The 21,857-nt window shown below is 29.6% G+C and overlaps 2 protein-coding genes across 13 annotated transcripts; one reads left to right on the forward strand and one right to left on the reverse strand.

Annotated features, from left to right (window-relative positions):
• The first annotated feature begins 170 nt into the window (after positions 1 to 170).
• Positions 171 to 19,755, forward strand: LOC114406698 (transcription factor bHLH35-like). 12 transcript variants are annotated; one of them, XR_003665474.1, is made up of 7 exons: positions 173 to 375; positions 1,289 to 1,564; positions 1,648 to 1,700; positions 2,401 to 2,517; positions 2,800 to 3,337; positions 17,118 to 17,281; positions 19,398 to 19,755. XR_003665474.1 is itself a non-coding variant. In XM_028369472.1 (3 exons), the coding sequence occupies exons 1-3, from the start codon at positions 3,006 to 3,008 to the stop codon at positions 4,913 to 4,915; spliced, it is 261 nt and encodes an 86-aa protein (XP_028225273.1). In that variant the 5' UTR covers positions 2,524 to 3,005; the 3' UTR covers positions 4,916 to 5,145. The 12 variants fall into 12 exon arrangements, 1 of the variants encoding a protein (XP_028225273.1); XR_003665475.1 differs by having other exon boundaries at positions 1,289 to 1,541; positions 19,398 to 19,656; XR_003665469.1 differs by having other exon boundaries at positions 174 to 375; positions 2,354 to 2,517; positions 19,398 to 19,656.
• LOC114406697 (zeatin O-glucosyltransferase-like) lies at positions 7,223 to 9,114 on the reverse strand. The gene has a single exon (XM_028369471.1). It carries the CDS (start codon positions 9,049 to 9,051, stop codon positions 7,534 to 7,536), a length of 1,518 nt encoding a protein of 505 aa, XP_028225272.1. The 5' UTR covers positions 9,052 to 9,114; the 3' UTR covers positions 7,223 to 7,533.
• Positions 19,756 to 21,857: the final 2,102 nt, after the last annotated feature.

Genomic DNA, 21,857 nt, shown 5'->3' on the forward strand with positions numbered 1-21,857 from the left:
AATATTATAATAAGTATTTTCAAGATTGTTTATGAAATAAAATGACTTTTAGAAATTATTATAACTTTGATTGAGACATGCATCTTATTTTATTGTCTTATATATTAATCATTTGCTTAATATTTTATTTTATTCCTTTTGATATATATATTTCCTTATTTTAATTTTAACAACTAAAAAAAACGAGGAAGGAAACATGAAAATCGCGCGCTTTTTTTGGGGGCGGTTTATCTGAAATCTCTATTCTCCTAATAATGTCAATGCACAGTAGTCTCTCATCTTCGTCACTACTCCACGATCCTATCTGCGACGCCGCTAATATCAAAGTGGGGAGATTCGTATTTCGTAGCGCTATCCACCTCCTCTTTCGTTCATGTTAGTTATGTTTCCTCTCCTTCTTCCTATTTTCTACAAATTTGTAGGGTTCATGAATCTTAGGGTTTAATTCATTGGTAGCTTTCGATTTTTGTTCTCATTTCAACTTTTAGGGTTTTCACTCCCAAGTGCTTGAGCTTTAATGGAGTCAGTCAAGCCTTTTGTGTCGGATTTGGAATTTAATTTAACGTATGAGCTATGGAATTTATTTCTCTTATGATATCGTTTCTCTTAGCAACCGATCTATTCATGGCTTCAACCACAGAATGGTTTTCAGTGTTTGAACTTAGAACCGTATAATTGTCTGTGAATGTCACAGTAAAATAGATGATGGAGGAAGAATTCCATCTTCTCTCTCGTACGCGAAAGCGGAACCATCTTCTATGAATATTGAACCAATGGAGACTCCCCATCGATGTCATACTTTTTGTATTCCTGTTTTTTCATTACATAGAGTGACATTGGTAGCTTTCAAGATGATTTTCTTTCATCATGATTGTGTTACTTTCAGAATGCTCTAACTCTTTGGTCCTTTTCTTGTTTAATCTATTCCCTGTGCCATTTGAATCTTCTCCAACCTATCATCTGTTTGGATTTGCTGCTGTCTGGATGTGTGTTTGGTCTATTTTATCTTTTTCTTACATTTGTTATTGATTTCTTGGGTTCTGTTAGGATAGATTTTGCTGTGTTTGTTTTTGTTTGGTTAAGCTAATTTGTATCAAACTGAGAGCATAACGGAACTAGCTTAAATGATTTAAGAGGATTCTTCCTGCTTTGTAGTCTTTTTCTCCTTTTTAGTAATTTTTTCCCCGTGAAGAAATAATTTTGACAAAGGCCATTGTTTTGACATATGATTGATTTGTATCATACCTATTATTCATGCTTAAGCATGTTCACTCCTCTATCTTAACAGTCAATTTCATCTCTGTAAGAACTTATGCCTTCAAGAAAGCTGGACAGACAAACAAAAGGAAATGCTAGAGGATGAGACTGGTTATGGATTTATATCTATCACTTCATTCTTTGTCAGGTGCTGATTACACTTCCCTTGCACACTACCCAAAATAGTGTCTAATCTCCTACATTCCCTCCTTGGTTTCTTAATGTGTGCTATCATGACACCGCTAAGTTGGGAGATGAGCTAGTGCAGATCATCCTTGGTCCAGGTCTGGAACCTGGAATTTCAAAGGTCTTTCTTGAGTTTATTTGTAACTATACCTGGATACATTCTATCAAGTAGAGTCACAACCTTCAGCTCTATTTTTGGTGCAGTAAAAGATGTTGGAGTCCAACATTTTCCTCCTCCAAACCCATGAGCTTGACAGGTAATAATAACAATTAGTGATTAACTAATTAGTTAACCATTATGCATTGTTCTCCTATGTAGTCTAAAAGATATATATTATGTAATTAATTGAATCAACATAAGTAGTTTCATTTAGGGATGCCAACAGGACGGGGAGTATTTCCGTGTTCCCCGTCCCTACTCCCGAACTAACCTCCTGTCCCCGTTCCTGATCCCCGCGTGGGGGATTTTTTTTCCCTTTTCCCGTCCTTGCGGGGTCCTGCAATCCCCGTGGGGCCTCGAAATTAAAAAAACATTAATTATGAATTCTAATACAAATAAATTTAAAAAAGACTGTTGTTATTTTCTTACTTGATATGTTGTATCAGTGTGTGCAATTGTGTATGCGTTAAGTGATTAAGTGTATTAAAAAAAATATAAAATCAATCTTTAATATTTTAATATTTAAAATATAAAATAACAATTAATATAAGAGTAATTATGTAATTTTCTTGGGATGGGACCTTGCGGGACGAGGGGTGTGATCCCCTACCCCGCCCCCACCATGCCCATGGGAAACCATCCCTGTCCTTGCGGGAAAATATTCCCGTCTGCGGGATTCCATACAGGGCAGTCCCCGCGGGGATCCCGTTTGCGGATTCAAATTGACACCCCTAGTTTCACTATTTCTAGTCATAGCTGTTGGGGATTGGATGATGAGGCCTTGTCGGGTACTACAGTTGGTGTCGCTTCATTGGTGGGCATACAAGGAAATATTGCTTCCTAAGAGAAATCGGAGGAAGAAGCTCAATGAAAGGCTTTTTGTGCTTGGATCGGTGGTTCCTAACATTAGCAAGGTAAGCACCATGCATGCCTTAATTTGGTGGTTGATTGATTAATTAATTAATCATAATTAGCTATTACTGTTCATCTGGTGTGCACATTTATAATTTTGAATTGGGTAGTAGAAGAGCAGGACTACTTCAGTAATTGGGAGTGTTGTAGAATCATGTGATTTTGTACCTTTCTTTTGTTGTGTGTTTTTTAAGAATTGAAAAGAGAGAGAAGAAAAGGGTGAGGCATGTTTGTCTGTTTGGTTTATAATGAATAATGGCATTGTTTGTTGCATATGGATAAAGGCTTTGATTATTAAGGATGCTATTGAGTAAATCTAGCACTTGCAAGAGCAAGAGAAGATTATCCAAGCTGAGATAATGGAGCTTGAATTGGGGATACCAAAGAAATGTGCAAGCTATGACTTTGAGCTGGAGCAGCTGCCTGTGGTGCTGTGGTCCAATAAGAAGATAACAGAGCATCTATATGATTCTGTCAGTTAAGAAGCTCAATGAAAGTCCTTGAGGTTAACCCAGCCACTCTGTGTCCTTTTTCTCTCCTGTATTATTGATGCTATAAAAATGCTGTGTGGGGGTATTGTTAATTTGTTATCGTGATACTAGGAAGATGATGTGGCGTATTTTTAATTTATTCTTGTTCATTTAAAGTTTAGCTTGAATTTTTAATGGGGACGAAGACTGTTATGCTAAGTTTGACATGCAGCAAAAGGACACAGACACAGTGGTGAAACTTTGCGAGGTGTTCGAATCTTTGAAGGTCAAGATCGTCACTGCCAACATCACTTCGTTTTCAGACAGGCTTTTGAAGACAAGCTTCATTGAGGTTAGTCCCTTTGTGACAGTATTTAACTATCAAAATTAGCACCTTTTTCTTGACTCCATACCGAAAACAGCATCTGTGATTGCAAAGCATCACATTTGTTCTGTAGTACACTCGTTATCTTTATACTTTTTCATCTTAATTTTTAAATTATTTTTTATCAAATTATTAAAATAATATTATATCACAATATAAATTATTTATCATAAATCTAAACTATAATTCATATTTTAGAAATGTTTTTTTTTTATTATAAATGGACGCCATTTTAGGAGATTCAGGCCCAATATATGACAAATTAAGGGGTATTGCTTTTTGCACTTCTCAAGTTGCTTCTTGAATTTTTTGGAATATTTTTTTACCTTTCGATTGGTCTATTCGGAAGATAAAAAGAAAGTGCATTCCGGAATGTAATTTTACATATCAAATTGATGATTCCTAAAGACAAAAAGGGAGTCCAGGAAACAAAAATTAAAAAAGAAAATGATTGTATATTATTTTTATATTATTTAATGTTATTTTGATAACTAAATAGAAGTTATTATTTTATTTTACATCTCTTTTTGTTCAAATTACGACATCACATGATTAAAAAGTATTATCATATTAGTTGTTAGTTCTTTTTTTTTTTTTATGTATCAAATCTATCATAATAGTTTTAAAATATTCTTTAATTTTTTTTTAAAAGATATGCATTTTAAAAAAATAATAAACATAAACAAAAATTCAAATTATAAAGGAATTAAAACTAAATGTTAGTATATCAATAAAGAATAAAAATATATGTAAACTTCAATATTAAATGATATTTTACCAATGATTAATCATAACGATAAATTAGATCATTTTCTTTGAGAGATAAGATATAAAATTAAATTAAAATTATAAAATTATAAAAAAAACTGTGATGGGTTCCTCACATGTTCATCCAAATAGGATGAAATAAAACTTACCATGAGGGTCGTTTAAAAAATTTAAAGGTTTGTTTTAAACTTGAACTTGGGATGGAAATGGGGATATCAAACTTATTTTCAACATGTCTATGTGATGATGATTTAATATTTACCAAGATCATTGTAGATGACAAAATTTTCTGAATATTTAATATAATTACATTCCAAAGACTCAATAATGTTTTTATGTACTTTGATATCCTATAAAGTTATTTTTACTTATAAATTGTATCAAATAATTTTAAATAATTTCATATATTAAATATTTTTCTTGAAAAATATTCATATTATGAGGCTCAAATTCTTATACTAAAAACTAATTTAAATTTAATTAGTTAATATAATTATTGCAAAATAAAATTTTGACTATATGTTTAATAATTTCATGACTAAATTGCAAATTGGAGTCCCGTAGTTTTTCAAATCCAGGTTTTGGTTCCCTAGTTTTACAACTTGGCTATTTTGGTTCATCTATTAGATTATTAATAATAGTCACTTTTAGTGGAAAATGACGGGGACGGGGCAAATATACCCAACCTCAAATGGAAACAGGGATGAGTATAAAATTGATCTCCAAGAACAATCAAGAGTGAGGATGAGGACGAGGACGAGAATTGGATTAGAGTAGGGATGAGAACAGAGACTGACATGTCCATCTTTTTCTTATATTATTATTATGTTTATTCATAATTTATTTTATTTCTTGGTTTAATTTTATTGAAAAATGAGGTTGGGATCGAGGATGAAAAACGACATACACTTCCTCATCTTATCTCATTGTCATGCTTATTCATAATTATGACTTGTATTTTTTTTGTTTTACATAATAACAAATTTGAATAAGATTAAAATACTTTTAGTTTTTAATTTTTTTTCTAAATTAAAAAATAAACTTTGATATATTCAAATGTCTTCATTAATTAAATTTATCATATAACATATTACTACATAACAATTTATTGTGTCCGTCTTTTTATTGTTTTTTGTGATATATTAAATTTGTGTATTTTTAATTTTAGTTCTTTTAATATTTCAATTTATCTTTTGTAGTTCTTATAAGTTCATGTTCACAGGAATCAAAATTGTATAAAAGCAAAATTACAGAAATTAAAAATGAACTCAAAAATTTATTGAGACCAAAATAAAAAAAAACATAAACTTACATGAATCAAAAACAAAAACATATTTAACTAAGAAAATATACTGCTTTTACCTTATGCTCCGAACAGACTCTTCCATGCACATTGATTCGAAGAGAGAGAAAGACACGCCTTGATTGATTTGCCTTTTTTTTTATTATTAATATCATAATTATAATTTAATATTATAATAAAAACTCACACTTTGAAATGGAAGTGCACGTGGTGGTAACTTTATAATGACTAAAAACTTAAAATCAAGTCTGGCTGAGAACACATAGACGATGTTTTTATCTCCGCCACCCATTGCAAATCCAACTGCCTACATTGTCTGTGTATGATACAAGACCCATCTTGTGCACCCTAAATCAATCAAAGATACAATACAATACAATACCGAAGTTTAGCTAGATTAGTAAGAACATATAAATATTCCATCTAAGTATTCCCCCCTTGTGAACTGGTGCTGAAGAATATGAAATAAAAAATAAATAAAAGTAGATGAATTGATATGTTTCAATTTTATTAAAAGCAGCTGTGTATGGTCAATTGGTCATATTCCCACGTAAACCATTTAATCAGATTATATTGAATTCGTTGCTTGTGTTTTGTTTTGTATTTGCATTAGCGTTCACGTGAGCAATGTTAGTGATACAGGTTTCTACTAAAGAGTTGTATTATTATTTTAATAAATATAATATAATTCAGGCGAACATCACTTTATTTTATAATAAAGTCTTTGAAACCAGGGGCGGAGTAAAAACATTGACTCGAGTGGGACCAAGAAAAAATATAATTTATTAATTAAAATTTAAATTTTTGAAAGTGTAAAATATATAAAAAAATTTAATGTTATATATATATATATATATATATATATATATATATATATTTTTTTTTTTTTTTTTTTTTATAATTAAAAAATACTAACTTTATTTCTTTATATAAAAAACTAACCTTTTTCTCCAATTCATTTTCAAATATATTAATTTTTCTGCCAGGTAAGATTATGAACAACTTGTTTGAAAGAGTTAATGATCAACTTGTTTGAAAGAGTTTATGAACAACTTGTTTAGACTATCGTAAAGGCATCTTATAATTGTTTCATATTTTTAGCCTATTTTCATAACTTTTCCTAAATAAGAGATGGAGTAACTGATATGGAGCTTATAAGTTTGGAAGGCACGCGGTTGGAGTGGCTGTTTGATTTCGCGTTTTGACAATTAATTTTAGATAAATTTTTACATATTTAAAATTAATTATGAGTTGAAACAATTTTAAGTAATATTTCCATTGGATTCAAAATTTTGTAATGAACTTTACTTTTATCTTGATTTTATAATAAAAACATTAAACATAAATCATATCATTTCAAAATCAATTCTTTTAATATTCAAACACGCACGGATGATAATAGATGTATTTATTTATATTTTTGTTACTGTTTACTTTAGATAATACGTTGTTTACATTTTTGTTCTAATTTTTCTTTGCATAAAACCAACAAACAATCGACCATCAATAATTTGTACACTCATTTAATGTTTTAAAATGGAAATTGTTTTAGAGTGCGATTGGGTAAATAAGTAAATTAAAGATTTAACGAATAAGTGTTTATCATGTATAAATTATTTTTATAATAGATGAGAAAAAACTATTTTAGTAAAAGTTATTAGGAATTTTCGAAAGTTATTTTAGAGAGTTTATTGAATTAAAATAAATATAATTTATACATATATCATAAATGAATTTCAGTACCACTTCGAAGAATTAATCTTTAACTTTCGAGAAAAAGATGCTTTGGTTAAAAAAAAATACATATATCATAAATTTTTTGCATGAATTCTCACTTATACCTAAACAAATAAGCCCTTTCAAGTTATTATTGCTAAACTAAAAGTAAACAAGTACTTATTTCATAAATCTAACTTAACTGTCTATACAATATTCGAAATCCCGAACTAAGAATCATATATTTGCATTCACTTAACGTAGTCTTGATACCCCAATCCACTAACAATATTTTTTTTATATTATTATTATTGGTATTATTATTATCATCATCATCAAAATGCCTGGCTTGTAAATGAAATGGATTTGGACCAAACTATCTAGTGACGTGCGCAATGAAATCATCCAGTTCCGCGCGAGAAACACCCCCCTCATCCTTGGACCTGCGAATAGCATTTTTCAGGTTCATTGCCCTTTGTCTCATCTCATCACCTTCTTTTGTTGCCATCAATCTCCTCACGGCATTCTCAACATCTGATGATGTCACCAACTCGTCCCTGTGGTCCCAGTCCTTCACAACCACCCCAACTCTGAGCACTTCTGTTACCAAAACCCTGTTCCTAGGCTGGTCAGAGTGCATAGGCCATGCTACTATTGGCACCCCCATTGTCATGCTCTCCATGCAAGAGTTCCATCCACAGTGACTCATAAACCCACCAGTTGAACTGTGACTTAGAATCTCCAATTGGGGTGCCCAGTCTCTCACAACCAACCCCGTGCCTTTCACTCTCTCTTCAAACCCCTTTGGAAGCTCAGCAGTTCTCACGCCATCCTCATCAAACACATCTCCCTTGTCAGCATCCCTCACCACCCATATGAACTTTTGCTTGCTTTTTTCCAACCCGTTTGCAACCTCCTTGATTTGCTCCTCAGAGAAGCATGTTGTTGTCCCAAACGACACATACAAAACTGACCCTGCTTCTTGCTTGTCAAGCCACTCAACACTGAAGTGCCTTGTGTTATAGACTCCCTTCTCAATGGACAAAGGGTTGAATGGCCCCAAGGCCCAATGAGTCTTGCTACTAATGATCCTCTCTATTAACTCCAAGTAAGGACTCTCAATTGCCCTTGTGGTGTTGTATATAGTCCCTTTGCTGAACTTATGGAACTCATACTGTGAAGTGATGAAATCTATGAATTGGGTTGTGAAGCACCCTTCAAGGGAAGGAACTTCAGGGATGATGTGGGACACTTTTTCTACTGGGGGCCTCCCCATTGCATCCCAAAAGTACAAGAACATGGTGAAGGCAGAAACACTGTGGAAAGTGTAACTCTCACAATTGGGCACATGAATAGCATCTTGCACCACAGATGCCATGAGGGAGTCATAGATGACAACGACCCTTCTGGCCACAGTTGAAAGGGATTGCAAGAGTGCATACACGGGCTCACGGAGACTCGTGGAGGCCACGAAGGAGGGTAAAAGATGTGAGGGGAACCTTGTTTCAGCATGTGGGTTGGGGGCAGGGGAAACAAAAGGAGGAACATTGAAGTCGTGAATTTGAATGTTGTAAATGGAGTTTGGGTCCCAACCTTGGGCACGAACTATGACTTGGCGATTGTGGGTCTGCGAACCTACAAAATGGACGGGTATGTTGTGTGCCAAGATGAGGCGAGAGAGGTGGAGAAGCTGGTTGAGGTGCCCTTGTGCAGGGAAAGGCACCACAACCACCTCCACTTGGGTTGGATGGAACATGTCACTGTCGTGGCTTTTCTTATTATGGCTTCTGTAGTTGGAAGCCATAGGTGAACTTTGAAAGCTAGAAGCCATTGAAGAGTTGTAGTAACAGAGATAAGGTAGGTAACTCTGAGCAATGCTAAGTAGGTATGGCATGTTCGATATTTATAGAAACGAAATCAATGTTGTACACCACTATTTTCCGCCATAAATTATGCTAGGGAAATGCTAAAATCATTTTCTCCCTTCTACACGACGGTTATTAAAATTTATTAGGACTCATAAACTATGTACATCTAATTTAATATTGGGAAAATATTGGTAAATATCTATCTCGATCTACTTAACAAAGTAGAAAGGAAAAGAGAAAGAAGTATATCTATAAAAAAGACATTATGATGTGACAGAAAACCAGTAAGGATTGATGGAATGTACATAATATGTAAAAGTATCCACATATTATTACTCCTAATATTTAATTAATGAATTTTATTCATATTTAATGTTTTTTTAAGAAATTTTAAACTAATGGATAATGTGTTAGAAAGTACTTATTACACTATCAAAGGTTAGAACTTAGAAGTGATCTGTATGCAGGAGATTCGATTGGTATTTCAAACCAAAGATGGGAGAATTTATGTTGTTCGCTGCTTGTAAACAGATTCTATTGGAATTTCAAATCAAAGGAGAGAAAACTTAGGGTGTGTTTGGTTTGTATTTTCATTTTCTATTTTTATTTCTTGTTTTCATTTTTTGAAAACTGTTTTTATTTTCAAAAGATTAGGATTTTGAAAACATGTTTGGTTTGTAATATAACATTCTCCTTTAAAGTTGATGACGCCTAGAATCCCAAAGAAAGAGAGAGAGGTACCTGACGGCGAGATGTGACAGTGGCAGACGACATCGACGTCGGAGCTAGTTTGGTCCGGTGGTGGCGATTGCAGTGTGTTGTTGTGTGTAGCTGTGTGGCTAGGTTGCGGCAGAGAGTGGGTCGCGGACGCAACGAAGAGTGGGTTGAGGCGTGACTGTGTTAGGTGTCAAGCTCGAGCTGTCGTGACGAAGAGGGAGTGAGTGAGTGGGTTGATTCGAGGCCAACGTGTGTGAGGATTAAGCAGCGAGCACTGTGGCAGCGACGAAGACATGAACTCACGGAGAGGGAGCGGCACCTAAGGCGGAAAGTGGTCGAGTGGGTCAATGAGATGTTCTATATTTTTTGTCGAAGGAGAGAAGCGTATGAAGGAAAGGGAATAGCAAAAAACATTGAAAACGGGATCCTATTGTTTCCAATTTTTGGTTTGTTTGAAAAAAATATTTTTGTTGAAAATGTTTTCAAAAATCCAACCAAACACATTTATATCACAATTTTTTATTTTCAGTGGAAATAAAAACAGGAAACAACTAAACCAAACATCCTATTATGTTTTCAACTAGTAGTAAACACTCCTCTAAAAGAAAACTATTAGTAATAAACAGATATGAATAGTAACTAATTAACTATTGGTTAAAAATGGTACTATAAATTTTATCTCAAAAATCTAATTTAAAATACACGAGTCCAATCTTTATCTACCTGTTTATCACTGCATAATTGCATGAATGCAAAGTGTCTGAGCAGGCCGAGAGTCTATGCAGGTGATGCCATTAATTGAAAAGAATCTGAGGTTCGTAGTCGAACGTAGTAGATATTAGGGAAGACTTTTAAGGATAAAACAATTAAAATTTAAACTTTAGGCCTATTACTATTTATTATTAGTTTTTTTTTTATAAAAAAAACACATGTTTACTAAAAAAGTCTCACATATCACTCTATTGTTTAGAATAAAAAAATCTCTTAATTTTTATTTTAGGCCTTTGTTGGACCGGCCCCGATACTAGGATGATAGTAACATTGATCTCTCCCTCAGTTTTCACTTTATTATGGTTCCTTGTTTAGTTCTGCGTAACAGGTGATAACATCGGTCACGTTGGTGTGGAAGTTATGGTGGTGTGTATGTCTGTATCTGAGTCATCCTATATTTATTTGTCCCAAATGGTAGTTGTACTTCTCTGAGGAACCCCACCTCGATATTTACATTAATTACATTTCTTTCTTTTTCACCCTTTGACATTTAATCACATGGGAAATGCCTTTACACATCTTTTCATCTTTGTTAGTTGTGAGTTGTGACTACGGCCCATGTGCTTTCTCAGAATTTTTTAGGACAAATGTTTATGACTTTAGAGAAATTTTATTTTTACAAGATATTTGATAAACCAATGAGATTCAAATTTTAATCTTTTTATTTGGAATGAAGAGGAGATCGTAAAGATTTATTTCGTTTGAGAAAATGTTTCTAAGTTTCATTTTTCATTTGTATTGATAATTAAACATATTTTCTGATTGAGTAAAGTATTTTTTATTCTCTCTAAAATATATGTGAAATTTGAAATTGATCATTCCAAAAGCTTTCGTTCAATTTTAGTTCCTCTAAAATTTTATTAATGTTCCTGCTCATTTAATGTGTTAATTCTGTTGATAAATCCAGTATGTTCATCCAGTGTTTTAACATGCATCACTATCATTTAAATTTTTTTATAAAATGACTTAATAGGATTTATGTTCAACCTTGTATGCCACGTGAGCAAATTCATTAATGAAATTAAGATACTGAATCAACAATAACATATTGAAATTTTAGATGGCATGAAATGAGAGGGACTAATTTCAAATTTCCCATAGGAACCTAAAACATACGTTATCTTTACTTATATTACTACTTCTACACATTTTTATTTATTTTACACATTCAATTTTTGTATTAACTTTATTGAATTACTTATTTTACTAATGAAAACTGAATTTTTGGTTTTTGAAGGAATTCAATTGTCTCTCTAGGATCTTTTATGATATTTTTTTTTTTCTCGTATGCACAGGCCGCACTTGTCTTTAAACATGTTTTAAAATGACTTAAAAATAAATGATAAAGTATATTTATATTAAACATTAAAAAAATATGGGATAAATCTACTTTATTAAAAAAATCAGAATTAATGTCATTGCCAACCGATGTTGACGAATTTTTGCATTCATATTTAGGGTTAATTATGTTTTGGTTTAGTAATTTTGTTTGAATTTTAGCATGTACTCCACGTTGTTGGGGTCGACGATGATGGTGTTTCGGAGCAGGTGGATGTAGATGGGCACACCAATTGCAGAGTGTTTTGGACCAGCTTCAAGTCAGAAAGGCTAGCGAGGTGAAAGAGATGAAAACATACTGAGGATGAATTGTTCTAAAATTCGCAGCCACTTTTAAATTTGGAAACAAAAAAATTTAAAACAGAAAACAATTTTTTAACTTATCATTTATGAAAACTTAGCATAAGGATAAAAAAAGTCATTAAAACTAACTTAAAGATAGTCAAATTAAATAAAGTAAACTTAATTAATTTTTTATTTTTATATTTAAGACTACCAAAAATGTGTTTTATTTCTTATATTTGAGATTAGAGTGAGTATCATTTATGTTTTTAATTATTAATTTATCTATTATTTCTATACACTACTCCTATAAGGTATTATTAATTAAGGATGGATTTAGAGAAAAATATTTATTGTAATACTGATTTTATAAAATGATATATGTCTTAAAACAATTATCTTAAAAACGTATTTGTTAGTAAAATTTATTAGAAAGTATAAAATTATAAATTAAACCTATTAAATAAGATAAAAAAACTCATAAAATTTATATTTTTTAATTAAATTTAATTCTCTTATTTATGTAACCTTACGAATTTGATTATTTATACTTTAATTTAGTAAATGAGTTTTTTTTTTTAATTTTATTATTTTAATCCTCAACTACAAAATTAGACAGAGTGCTTTTCGACGTTATTTAGGTGTATCATTTTAAAAAAAAATTAAAAGCTCTTTTCTTTCTCTCTCTTCTCTCGTAAGGGCTTGAGACCAAGCCCCACTCAACCACCACGCTACTCTCTCTGCTCTTCTTCTACCTTTCAGGGTACTCTTCTTTCCCTGCCTCAATTTCGGATCTTGAACTTCTGGGTTGCTTTGCTTTGCTTTGCTTTTTCCTCTACTGGGTCGATCTCTATTTCTCCAAACCGGTTTAGACGAATGTGAACTCTACCTTTTGTTTTGTTTAATTTCTGTGTATTACGTGTTAGCCTTTCAGATCTAATCGAAATCGTATACTAATGCCCTTTCTTACAGATAGCTTATGAAAAAAAAATTCACCTTTTGGGGGGATTTTGGATTTCTAATAAAACGTTGATCTTGTGCTGAGATCCGATTTGGTCTACACGAGCCTATTTAAATTCTGTCTAAATAGGCCTTTGACTAACTAATTATTTTAAAAGCTAGTGAAATACTAACTAAAAAAAGAAATTTATAAAATTATGTATAAATAATGTATAAATTTAAAAATAATTGATAAACAAAATCATATTGGATTCAAGTTAAAACATAAAGTATATCAAAATAAAATGAAAAAAAGAGCATAATATTAAAAATATATATAAATTAGAGTTAATTTATACTAATATAATCAAATAAAAATATCTAAATTGTCTGAAGATGTCTTTACAAAACATTTTTTTCTTTGAAATTATTAATCTGGTTTGCATTATCCTTTTAACTTAAGTTTTCTTCTTTTTGAAAATTTTTCAAGTGAACTCTCTAAGTATTTTATGTCACTTCATCCGGTGATCCATAATTTCATAAAAATGGTATAGATAATAGTTGTTATTATTATTATTATTATTATTATTATTACTATTTTAAACAAATCGACTTATCAAGTTTAACACGTTTTTTTTATAGTTTAGTTTTAACCTTTTAGCTTAAAAAGCCAAGTCGAGCCTTGAATAGATTGAGTCAAAGATCCTTGACAAGCGGCTGGACTTATTTCCATTACCATCCCTATTAGTTGATCAAAGGATTTTTGTAAATTTTGAAGAAAGAGAAATGAGTTGCAGAGGTGCATGGGAGAGAGAAAAAAGCTTTTAATTATTTTTTTAAAATCATGCACTTAAATAACGTTTCATAAAAATTTGACACGTATTATAAATAATTTCAACGTTCAATTTTGAAATTAAAGACTAAAATACCATAATTGAAAAAAAAAGAAAGAAAATTCAATTGATGAAAAAAATGGGAGAGTATAAAGGAGAAACAAATCTGATTAGAAACCTAACTCACGTGTGAAATTTGATGATAGGCTATCCCTCTTGCTTAGTACCCCAACAGACATAACATGTTTGACCATCACAAAATGTCTGTCCTTGAGAGCAACACACTACTACCCATTTTTTGTACTCATACTATCCAATATCTTCTCTCTCCCACCAGACATTTGTTATGCAATTAATGTCGTGAAATCATGTTTTTTTTTTCATTTGTGAAAATTCATTAGCAATTCCCACTCAACAACATCATTAGTATAAAAAAAATTACTACTTCACAAATAAACTATTTTATGATTAGAAAAATATGTGTCCTTGAAAAAATTTATTATACGTTATAATTAAATAATAATATAAAATGACATAAATGAATATATTTATGTGATATTTTAAACACTTTTTTATTTTTTTAACAAGAATATGTTTTGAAGTATTTATAATTTTATTTTTTAATTAAATTTAAATACTTGTAAGTTTTCTATCTATAGATCAATCATTTTAATTATATTTTTTGCTTTCAATTATTGTATTGATTACATATTGTGTTTTTTATATTCATCTTATACTATGTCCTAAACGATTTTCAATCAAATTGAAAATAAATTAAAAATAACATACTTTTAAATATACATCACCCTTTCATTAAGCTAATTAATGTAGTGATTAACATATTTGAAGTATATAAAATTAAAAATATTAAGACTAAGAAGATTTAATTCAGTTGATTGAATATGGTGTGAGTGTTTTAATTTCTATGAATAAAGGAAATAATAGAAAATATTGTGAATAGATTAATGATTAAAATGAATAATTTAATATTAAATAATAATAAAAATAAATTTAAGTCAAAAACAATAAAATCTTGCCATGTGCTTAGAAGAAGAAAAAATAATAACTTCTTATCTTATGTAGAAAAGATTAAAAAAAATCTAATAAATATTTAAGAAAAAAGAAAAAACAATATAAAAGCTAAAAGTTAGCAACTAGTATTTTAAGAAACATTATTTAAATTATGTTCGATAAGATATTTTATCTAACTATTAGTTTTTTTTATTAGCTGAAAAACTTGTTTAACTGTCCGACAAACAAGTTTTCTTAGTAGCTTTCAGCATCTTTTTAAACATTATTTGAAGCAATATTTTTTAAAATGTTAACTTTTAATTTTTTATATTTTCTTCATTTTTGTATCCTTAATGACAAAAAAATAATAGAATTGTGTTTTATTTAAAAAAGGTAATAAAAAAATTTGATAAAAATATTAAGGATAAAAGGAAAGAAATATAAAAAACTAGAAGTTAAAATCTAACATTTTAAAAAATATACTTCAAGTAATGTTTTTAAAAAAACGTTAAAAATTACTAAAAAAATTTATTTACCAAACAATCAAACAAGTTTTTCAACTAATAAAAAAAAGTTAGAAATTAATCAAAATGTCTTGTCAAACATAATCATATTCTAATAAGTTAGTTTTTCAACTTCCAGCTTTTAACAACTTTTTTAATCGCTTAGTTTTTCAATTAGTTTTGTCGAACACATCTTTAAAGAAACATCCAAAATAAGTTTGTTTATCAAATAGTCAAACAATTTTTTCAACCAATAAAAAAGGTTAAAAACTATTTTACCTAATATTTCTATCATTAAATGTTATAATATGTAGAAGTTATATATATTGAAAAAAAAATAACTGTGATTATATATATAAAGGATATACAACTTTGTGTAATTATTTTTTGTCTCCATATTTTTTTATATTATTTTATCTTTATTCATACTAAAATATCAATATAAAAGGGATACAATTTTGTGTAATATTTTTTGTTTTCACATTTTTAAAACCTTTTTATCCTTATTCTTAATAATATTAAAGTTGTAACAATAATTAATCTTCTTTAAGTATATAGATTAAAACTGACCCACTAACCAAAATTATATAACCACTCACTAACCACTCTTCACTCTCATAAACAATTTTACCTTTAAATCATTTCTTAGATTTTAAAATTTTCTTTTAACTTAGATTAACTTCCCACTACTTTTATATTATTAGTTTTTTTTTTTTATTCTATCATTTTTATTGACTGTATTTAATTTTTATTTTTTTATTATTTAAAAAATTTTAAGTTCCGTGTCTCTCTTTCTCTAATATATATGTATATATATATGAAAATTTCATTTTCATGTAATGAATGTGGGAATAATAGATAATGTCAGCTTACATAAAAACTTAACCAATAAGTTGAAGTTGCTATTAATTAATGAAAAAGAAGTTATAAATTGATTAACAAGCGTAAAATTTTTTTATATAATCATTTAATCATATTGTATCTAATTATATTCTATCTTGAGAATATATAATAAGTTTGTTGACTTTTAAAATAATTATTTATAAATTAATTTAAATGTAAAATCATTTTATACCATCAGTACATAGATATTAAAGTCTTAGTTAAATCTTAATCATTTAAGAAAGAAACAAATTATATAAGGCTTAATCACACAAGTAGAAGTTAATTATATGATTATCCGCTTAATAAATGTAAAGCATATAATCAACAATTGAAAGAAAGATTTAACCTCTCATGTAAAAGCCATTTGAGTCAAGCAAATGAACCAAAATAGACTTCATCAAAGAGAAATTACACATAACTAAAAATGGTTGAGACAAGTATTAACAACATATATTTTTTAATCAAGTAGTTTAGAGTTTAAATCTTGTGATTTTTAGATATGAAATAAATCAATTTAAAAAGATTGATTGTACTTTAAAGCCTGAGGCAAAAATTTGTCATTATTTCCAACAAAGACCACTTCATACTAATAACATGAGAGAGAAAGTGCACATATACAATATCAGCTCCTGGCTTAAGCAAAGCCAAAAATACATTGAGAAAAACGACTACGCTCTCCGTGTTTAGGGGAAAACTGTTTCAAAAGGATGATATTGTTCAGAAGGTGTTGTTTCACACATGGTCCTGGTTGAGACTTGAGACACTACGATGCGTCTTTCCAATACTCATTTGCTCAATGGTTGTCTAATCCAGGTTCGTGCACCCTAGTATAAGTGTGGTATTTTTTCTGCTGCTGCTGCTGCGACCCTGTGACATATTTTCACGGGTGGTTTATTTTGGCAAACATGGAGTTTCCACAAGACGGAGAGGGAGTTGCGCATGATATTTCTTGGGATTTGTGAGGGCATCTCTAATAGGTATTCTTACACCCTTATCTTCCATGTAAGATCTGATTTTACTAAAATCTGTTGTTAGAGTAAAAGTATTGATCTGCATGTGGAGATCTGTTTTTTATCGGAACAAACAAGATCTACATGCGGACTCAAAAAAAAATTAATATCTTTTTTTACAAAATTAAAAAATGATTAAGTAGTTTTAATTATTTTAAAATAAACATTAAAAGGTGAGTCCAGTGATTTAAGATCATAAAGTTTGATTTTCTATTAGAAAAAAAAAATTAAAAAGATCTTCAGAGATGCAACACTACTAGGTTAAAAAAAAAATGGAATAAAATCACAAAACATGATCTTCTATATGCTCTTAATCTTGTTATATTGAGGGGCAGGGGAGCATTTATTGTTGTTTATGGTGGGGCTTATTTTGTGGGATTCTGATAGAATTGTTAGTTATAAACGTGTAAGTTGGCTGTGTAAATATATGATGTGGTTAAAAGGTATTTATGCTATCGATCATAAATACAATTGAACCACAATACTGGGTTGGTTCTAAACATGGGTGGCAATAGCCATGTAGAATACACTTCAATTAATGTCTTCTCTTTGGTATCTTTCTTCTATGAAGATTTTGAATCTGATCTCCGAGCAACGTACAACAAAACATAAACAAAATTGAGCTTGTTTTTTCAAAAGCGTGACACATTATTAATTGTTCAATGAAACTTAGGGAGTTGATATGAGCAACAAGAAAACCCCCAAAATCTTGTGAATTCCTACATGGGACCTAGTGTAGAATATTTAGATACAAATTAATTAAGTTTCCATGTCCATCAAAGGATCAATATCTTCATAATAAAATTACACTTTTCTCATATTTAATTTCAACTTTTTAATTTGCTAAAAAGATTGTCAAACAAGGCGACTGAAGCAAAATCTTCATCTCTTAAGGGTTTGTCATAGACAAGCAAGTTGACAAACTTGGAACTGAAATCAGTGGAGCCCAACAACATGGTGATTTGGGGGAGCAAATTCTTTAAGCATTAATTGCGTCTTCATTCGGATTGATAGAGCAAGTGGATAAAGACCGTAAGAATAGTAGTATTCGAAATTTAGAGTTTTAATATGGAGAAAATGAAGAAATTGGTGATTGGAGAAATAAACTTAAAATTGTAGCGTGCCATGGAAAATGTGATGAAGGAAAATTCAAAGAATAAGTCGAGAAAGTCAGTAGATATGTTAAAGAAAATGAGGAAAAAATGATGAAAATTGGACTATATAGAAGTATCAAAAGAATATGTAATTAATCAATTGAGTTTGATAAAATGTAAAAAAAAAAATTATAATCGTGAGTTTGATACAAAGTTGAGGAACATATATAGAGTCTAAAAATTAAAAGAGAGAGAGAGAGAGACAGAAACGTATTGACAATCATGAATTTTTTCGTTATGTCAGTTATGGAATATTAGAAGTTGGGTTTTGTTTTAAGAGGGACTTTGTGATGGGTTCGGACATTCATTATGAGTAGTCTGTTGAAAGGTTCTTATATACCTACTGCTAGGCAGTTGTAAACTTATCATGCCTTAAGCAAATTTATAGTGAACACAGTTCTCTAGAAAGAAGGAGCTATAAAATGGACTGAATGATTAAGAAAAAAAAATGTAGATTTGATCATTTTTATTAACAAAAACTTAATAATTAATAACTAACATTTTATCATAATTTTCTTAAAAAAATCTCTAAAAAGTGGACCATTTTCTCTTAACATTAGAATTGGATTCTCTAATTGGATGAAGAACTATAAACTAGGGATGGATCGATTCAAGAACCCATCCTTGATTCCACTCAATCAATGTAGTAATATGCTATAATTTGTAATTATATGTGATTTTGAAAATTTTCATTTTCTTTAAAATTCGTCAAATTTAACTTCCTATGCAATGCAAATTCCTAACTTTCTACAATGCAAATTTATCCATGCAGGAAAAATCAAATAGTTAACTGGATCTTTTTTCTTTTTCCCATTTTCTATCATGTTTCATCTATTTCTTTTTGGTTTATTAAAGAAAATAAAAGAAAAGAAGGAATTAATTGCACGTAATGTTTGACACACTTCCAACTTACTTTTGATGTGGTCCAGAATTCGTGGTTTAACCTCGAGGTAGATGATGTGTAAAGGGGTTGAGATGATCAAGGTGATGCTTCATTTGATTCATTCAATTAAGCAACAAGTACACTATGGTGGCCCAAGTTTAGGTGTGCTCCCATCGCGTTATTTTCATGTTTCAATGCATGTTTATAATTGGTATAAATAATTGAGACTAATTTTCATATAGTTAATGGTGGAAACTTTTTCAATTTGTGATATTTTAATTTAAGATTTACTTGAATTTTTTTTAGTATTTTTATACTTTTGATTCTAAGTAAATGTGTATGTAAATGTTGATAATGAACCTTCGAACACATAAATTAATTAATGTAAATTTGTTTTAATTTAATTAAAATTTCCAAATTTAAGTATTAAATATATAATTGTATTAAATAATTAGAAGGAGAGTGTCATCCTCCGTCCTCCATAGTGGTCATACCTTATTGATAGTGATCTTTATGTATTTAACATGTTAGGTGTTATAAAAATTTTATGTAATGTGCTTCAATATCCCAAAAAGTTATTTATAAGAACCTATTTATATTTTTTTCCCCTAATGATCAAGAAATCTGATACAAACATCAAAACATCCGTCGAGTTGTTCAAGATCAACAATTTAAGATCTTGACATATGTCTTAATCTAAGGGACACTGGATAATTATTATCTCTGTCTCTAAATATAATACTTTTTTATAATTGTTTCTTTATTTTTATAAGATTTTTTTAAGTGATCTTGTACATTATTTTTTTACTAGAATACCCTTAATTTTTTTTACAATAAATATATGTATTAAAAATATAATATATATTCTTTTAGAAAAATTGGATGAGAAGACTAAACATATTATTTAATGAAGTAAAAATTAATTGAGTGAAAGGAGAAAGATGATGAATCCCAATAATTTTAAGAGTGATTTTGGAAAAATAATAAAATTTCTAATAAATTTAATACTATTAACTAAATAAATCAATTTTGTTAAAGAATATAAATTAGTGAAAAGTCTTATATTTAAAAAGAAGAGTAATACTAATTGTCTTCTAACTTAGAATTCTTGAACCTTGTCTTGAATTTTTCTTTACTTTAACACTCAGTTTTTTTTTTTTTAGACTTGGCTTCTTTGTATCGACTTTAAATTAATCCCTTCTTGAAATCTTCCTTATTCTTTCAATATAATTTTAATCTATAGACTTCAAATATCATGATCTTCCAAGAAAATACTCCACTAAAAGTTATATATTAACCAAAATTTCCAACTTAACATCAATTTACACTTTTACCTCTTGTTTCGTGACCATAAAAAAAGAAAGAATTGTGTGGAAGTATAGCTTTAATTTCAATGTGGATTCATGCCTTTATTTCTAATATACTAAATAATTTTAATTCAATATTTTTTTCTATTTCATTCTCTTCTTCTTCTTTTTTTTCTCACGGGTCACAACCAACCAGTAACACACTTAAAATCAAGAGTGTGCAAATATCAATTTAGTAAAAAAAAAATTATTAACCGATTTGATTTAGAATCAAACCGATTTTAAAGAAATGCTTGTAAACTAAATTGATTATAAATCAATTTTAAAGTAGTTTAAGAACCAAATCGATTTAAAACTAAATATATTTTTATAAAAATAATTTGGTTAATTGAACTCTTTTTAGAACAATACAATTTTTTTTCCAAACTGTTTCTTATAAAAACCAATTTAATTTGGATTCATTATTAACCAGTTGAGTTTTTACAACCGTACTTATTACTTTAAAGACTTAAAGTAGTAAGTTGCAGTCTTGACTTTTGAGTGAAACAACACGTGCAATTGTAAATTCCATTGTGTAATTTTTAGTTGATAGACATACATGACAGATGACAGATAAGAAACTGCAGAGATAGGAGATTCACAAGAGCTGTTGTTGCTTTTAACTTACAGTCTCCACGTGGCTATTCCCCACCTGTACGTGAGTAGTTGTTGCAAAGGTTTTTCCGCATGGGAATGGAACCATCACTTCCTGTAGTTTTTTTTCTTTCAAAAGTTTTTAATCTTTAACAGTTAAAATTATTAATTTTTTATTAACTCATGAAACTGATCCCATATCATTAAAAATACTATGCTCAAATAACTCAACACATGTTGAAATGAAATCAAAACATTAATGGTAACGATTAACGATAATAAGATCTAGACATCTTAACAAGCAAGTGTACGACTTAATTCGATTGTTTCCAAACAAAGATTTGGGAATGCATTTGAGTTTTTGCTTACAAATATTCAAAGTGAAACTAAATTTAGAGTTGTTATCAGATTATCACTCCTTGCTTTGTCCATCACATTAGGAGGTATGTGATTTCTAGTCCTCCAAATAAAATAAAATAAAATAAAAATACATTTTTAGTTTTTCAAATTAAAAAAAAAATGTTTGAGGGATTAAAATATGTAAATTTTTATTTGAGGATAATAAA

The sequence above is a fragment of the Glycine soja genome, chromosome 3 (genome assembly GCF_004193775.1).
Source record: "Glycine soja cultivar W05 chromosome 3, ASM419377v2, whole genome shotgun sequence".
Taxonomy (NCBI): Eukaryota; Viridiplantae; Streptophyta; class Magnoliopsida; order Fabales; family Fabaceae; genus Glycine; species Glycine soja.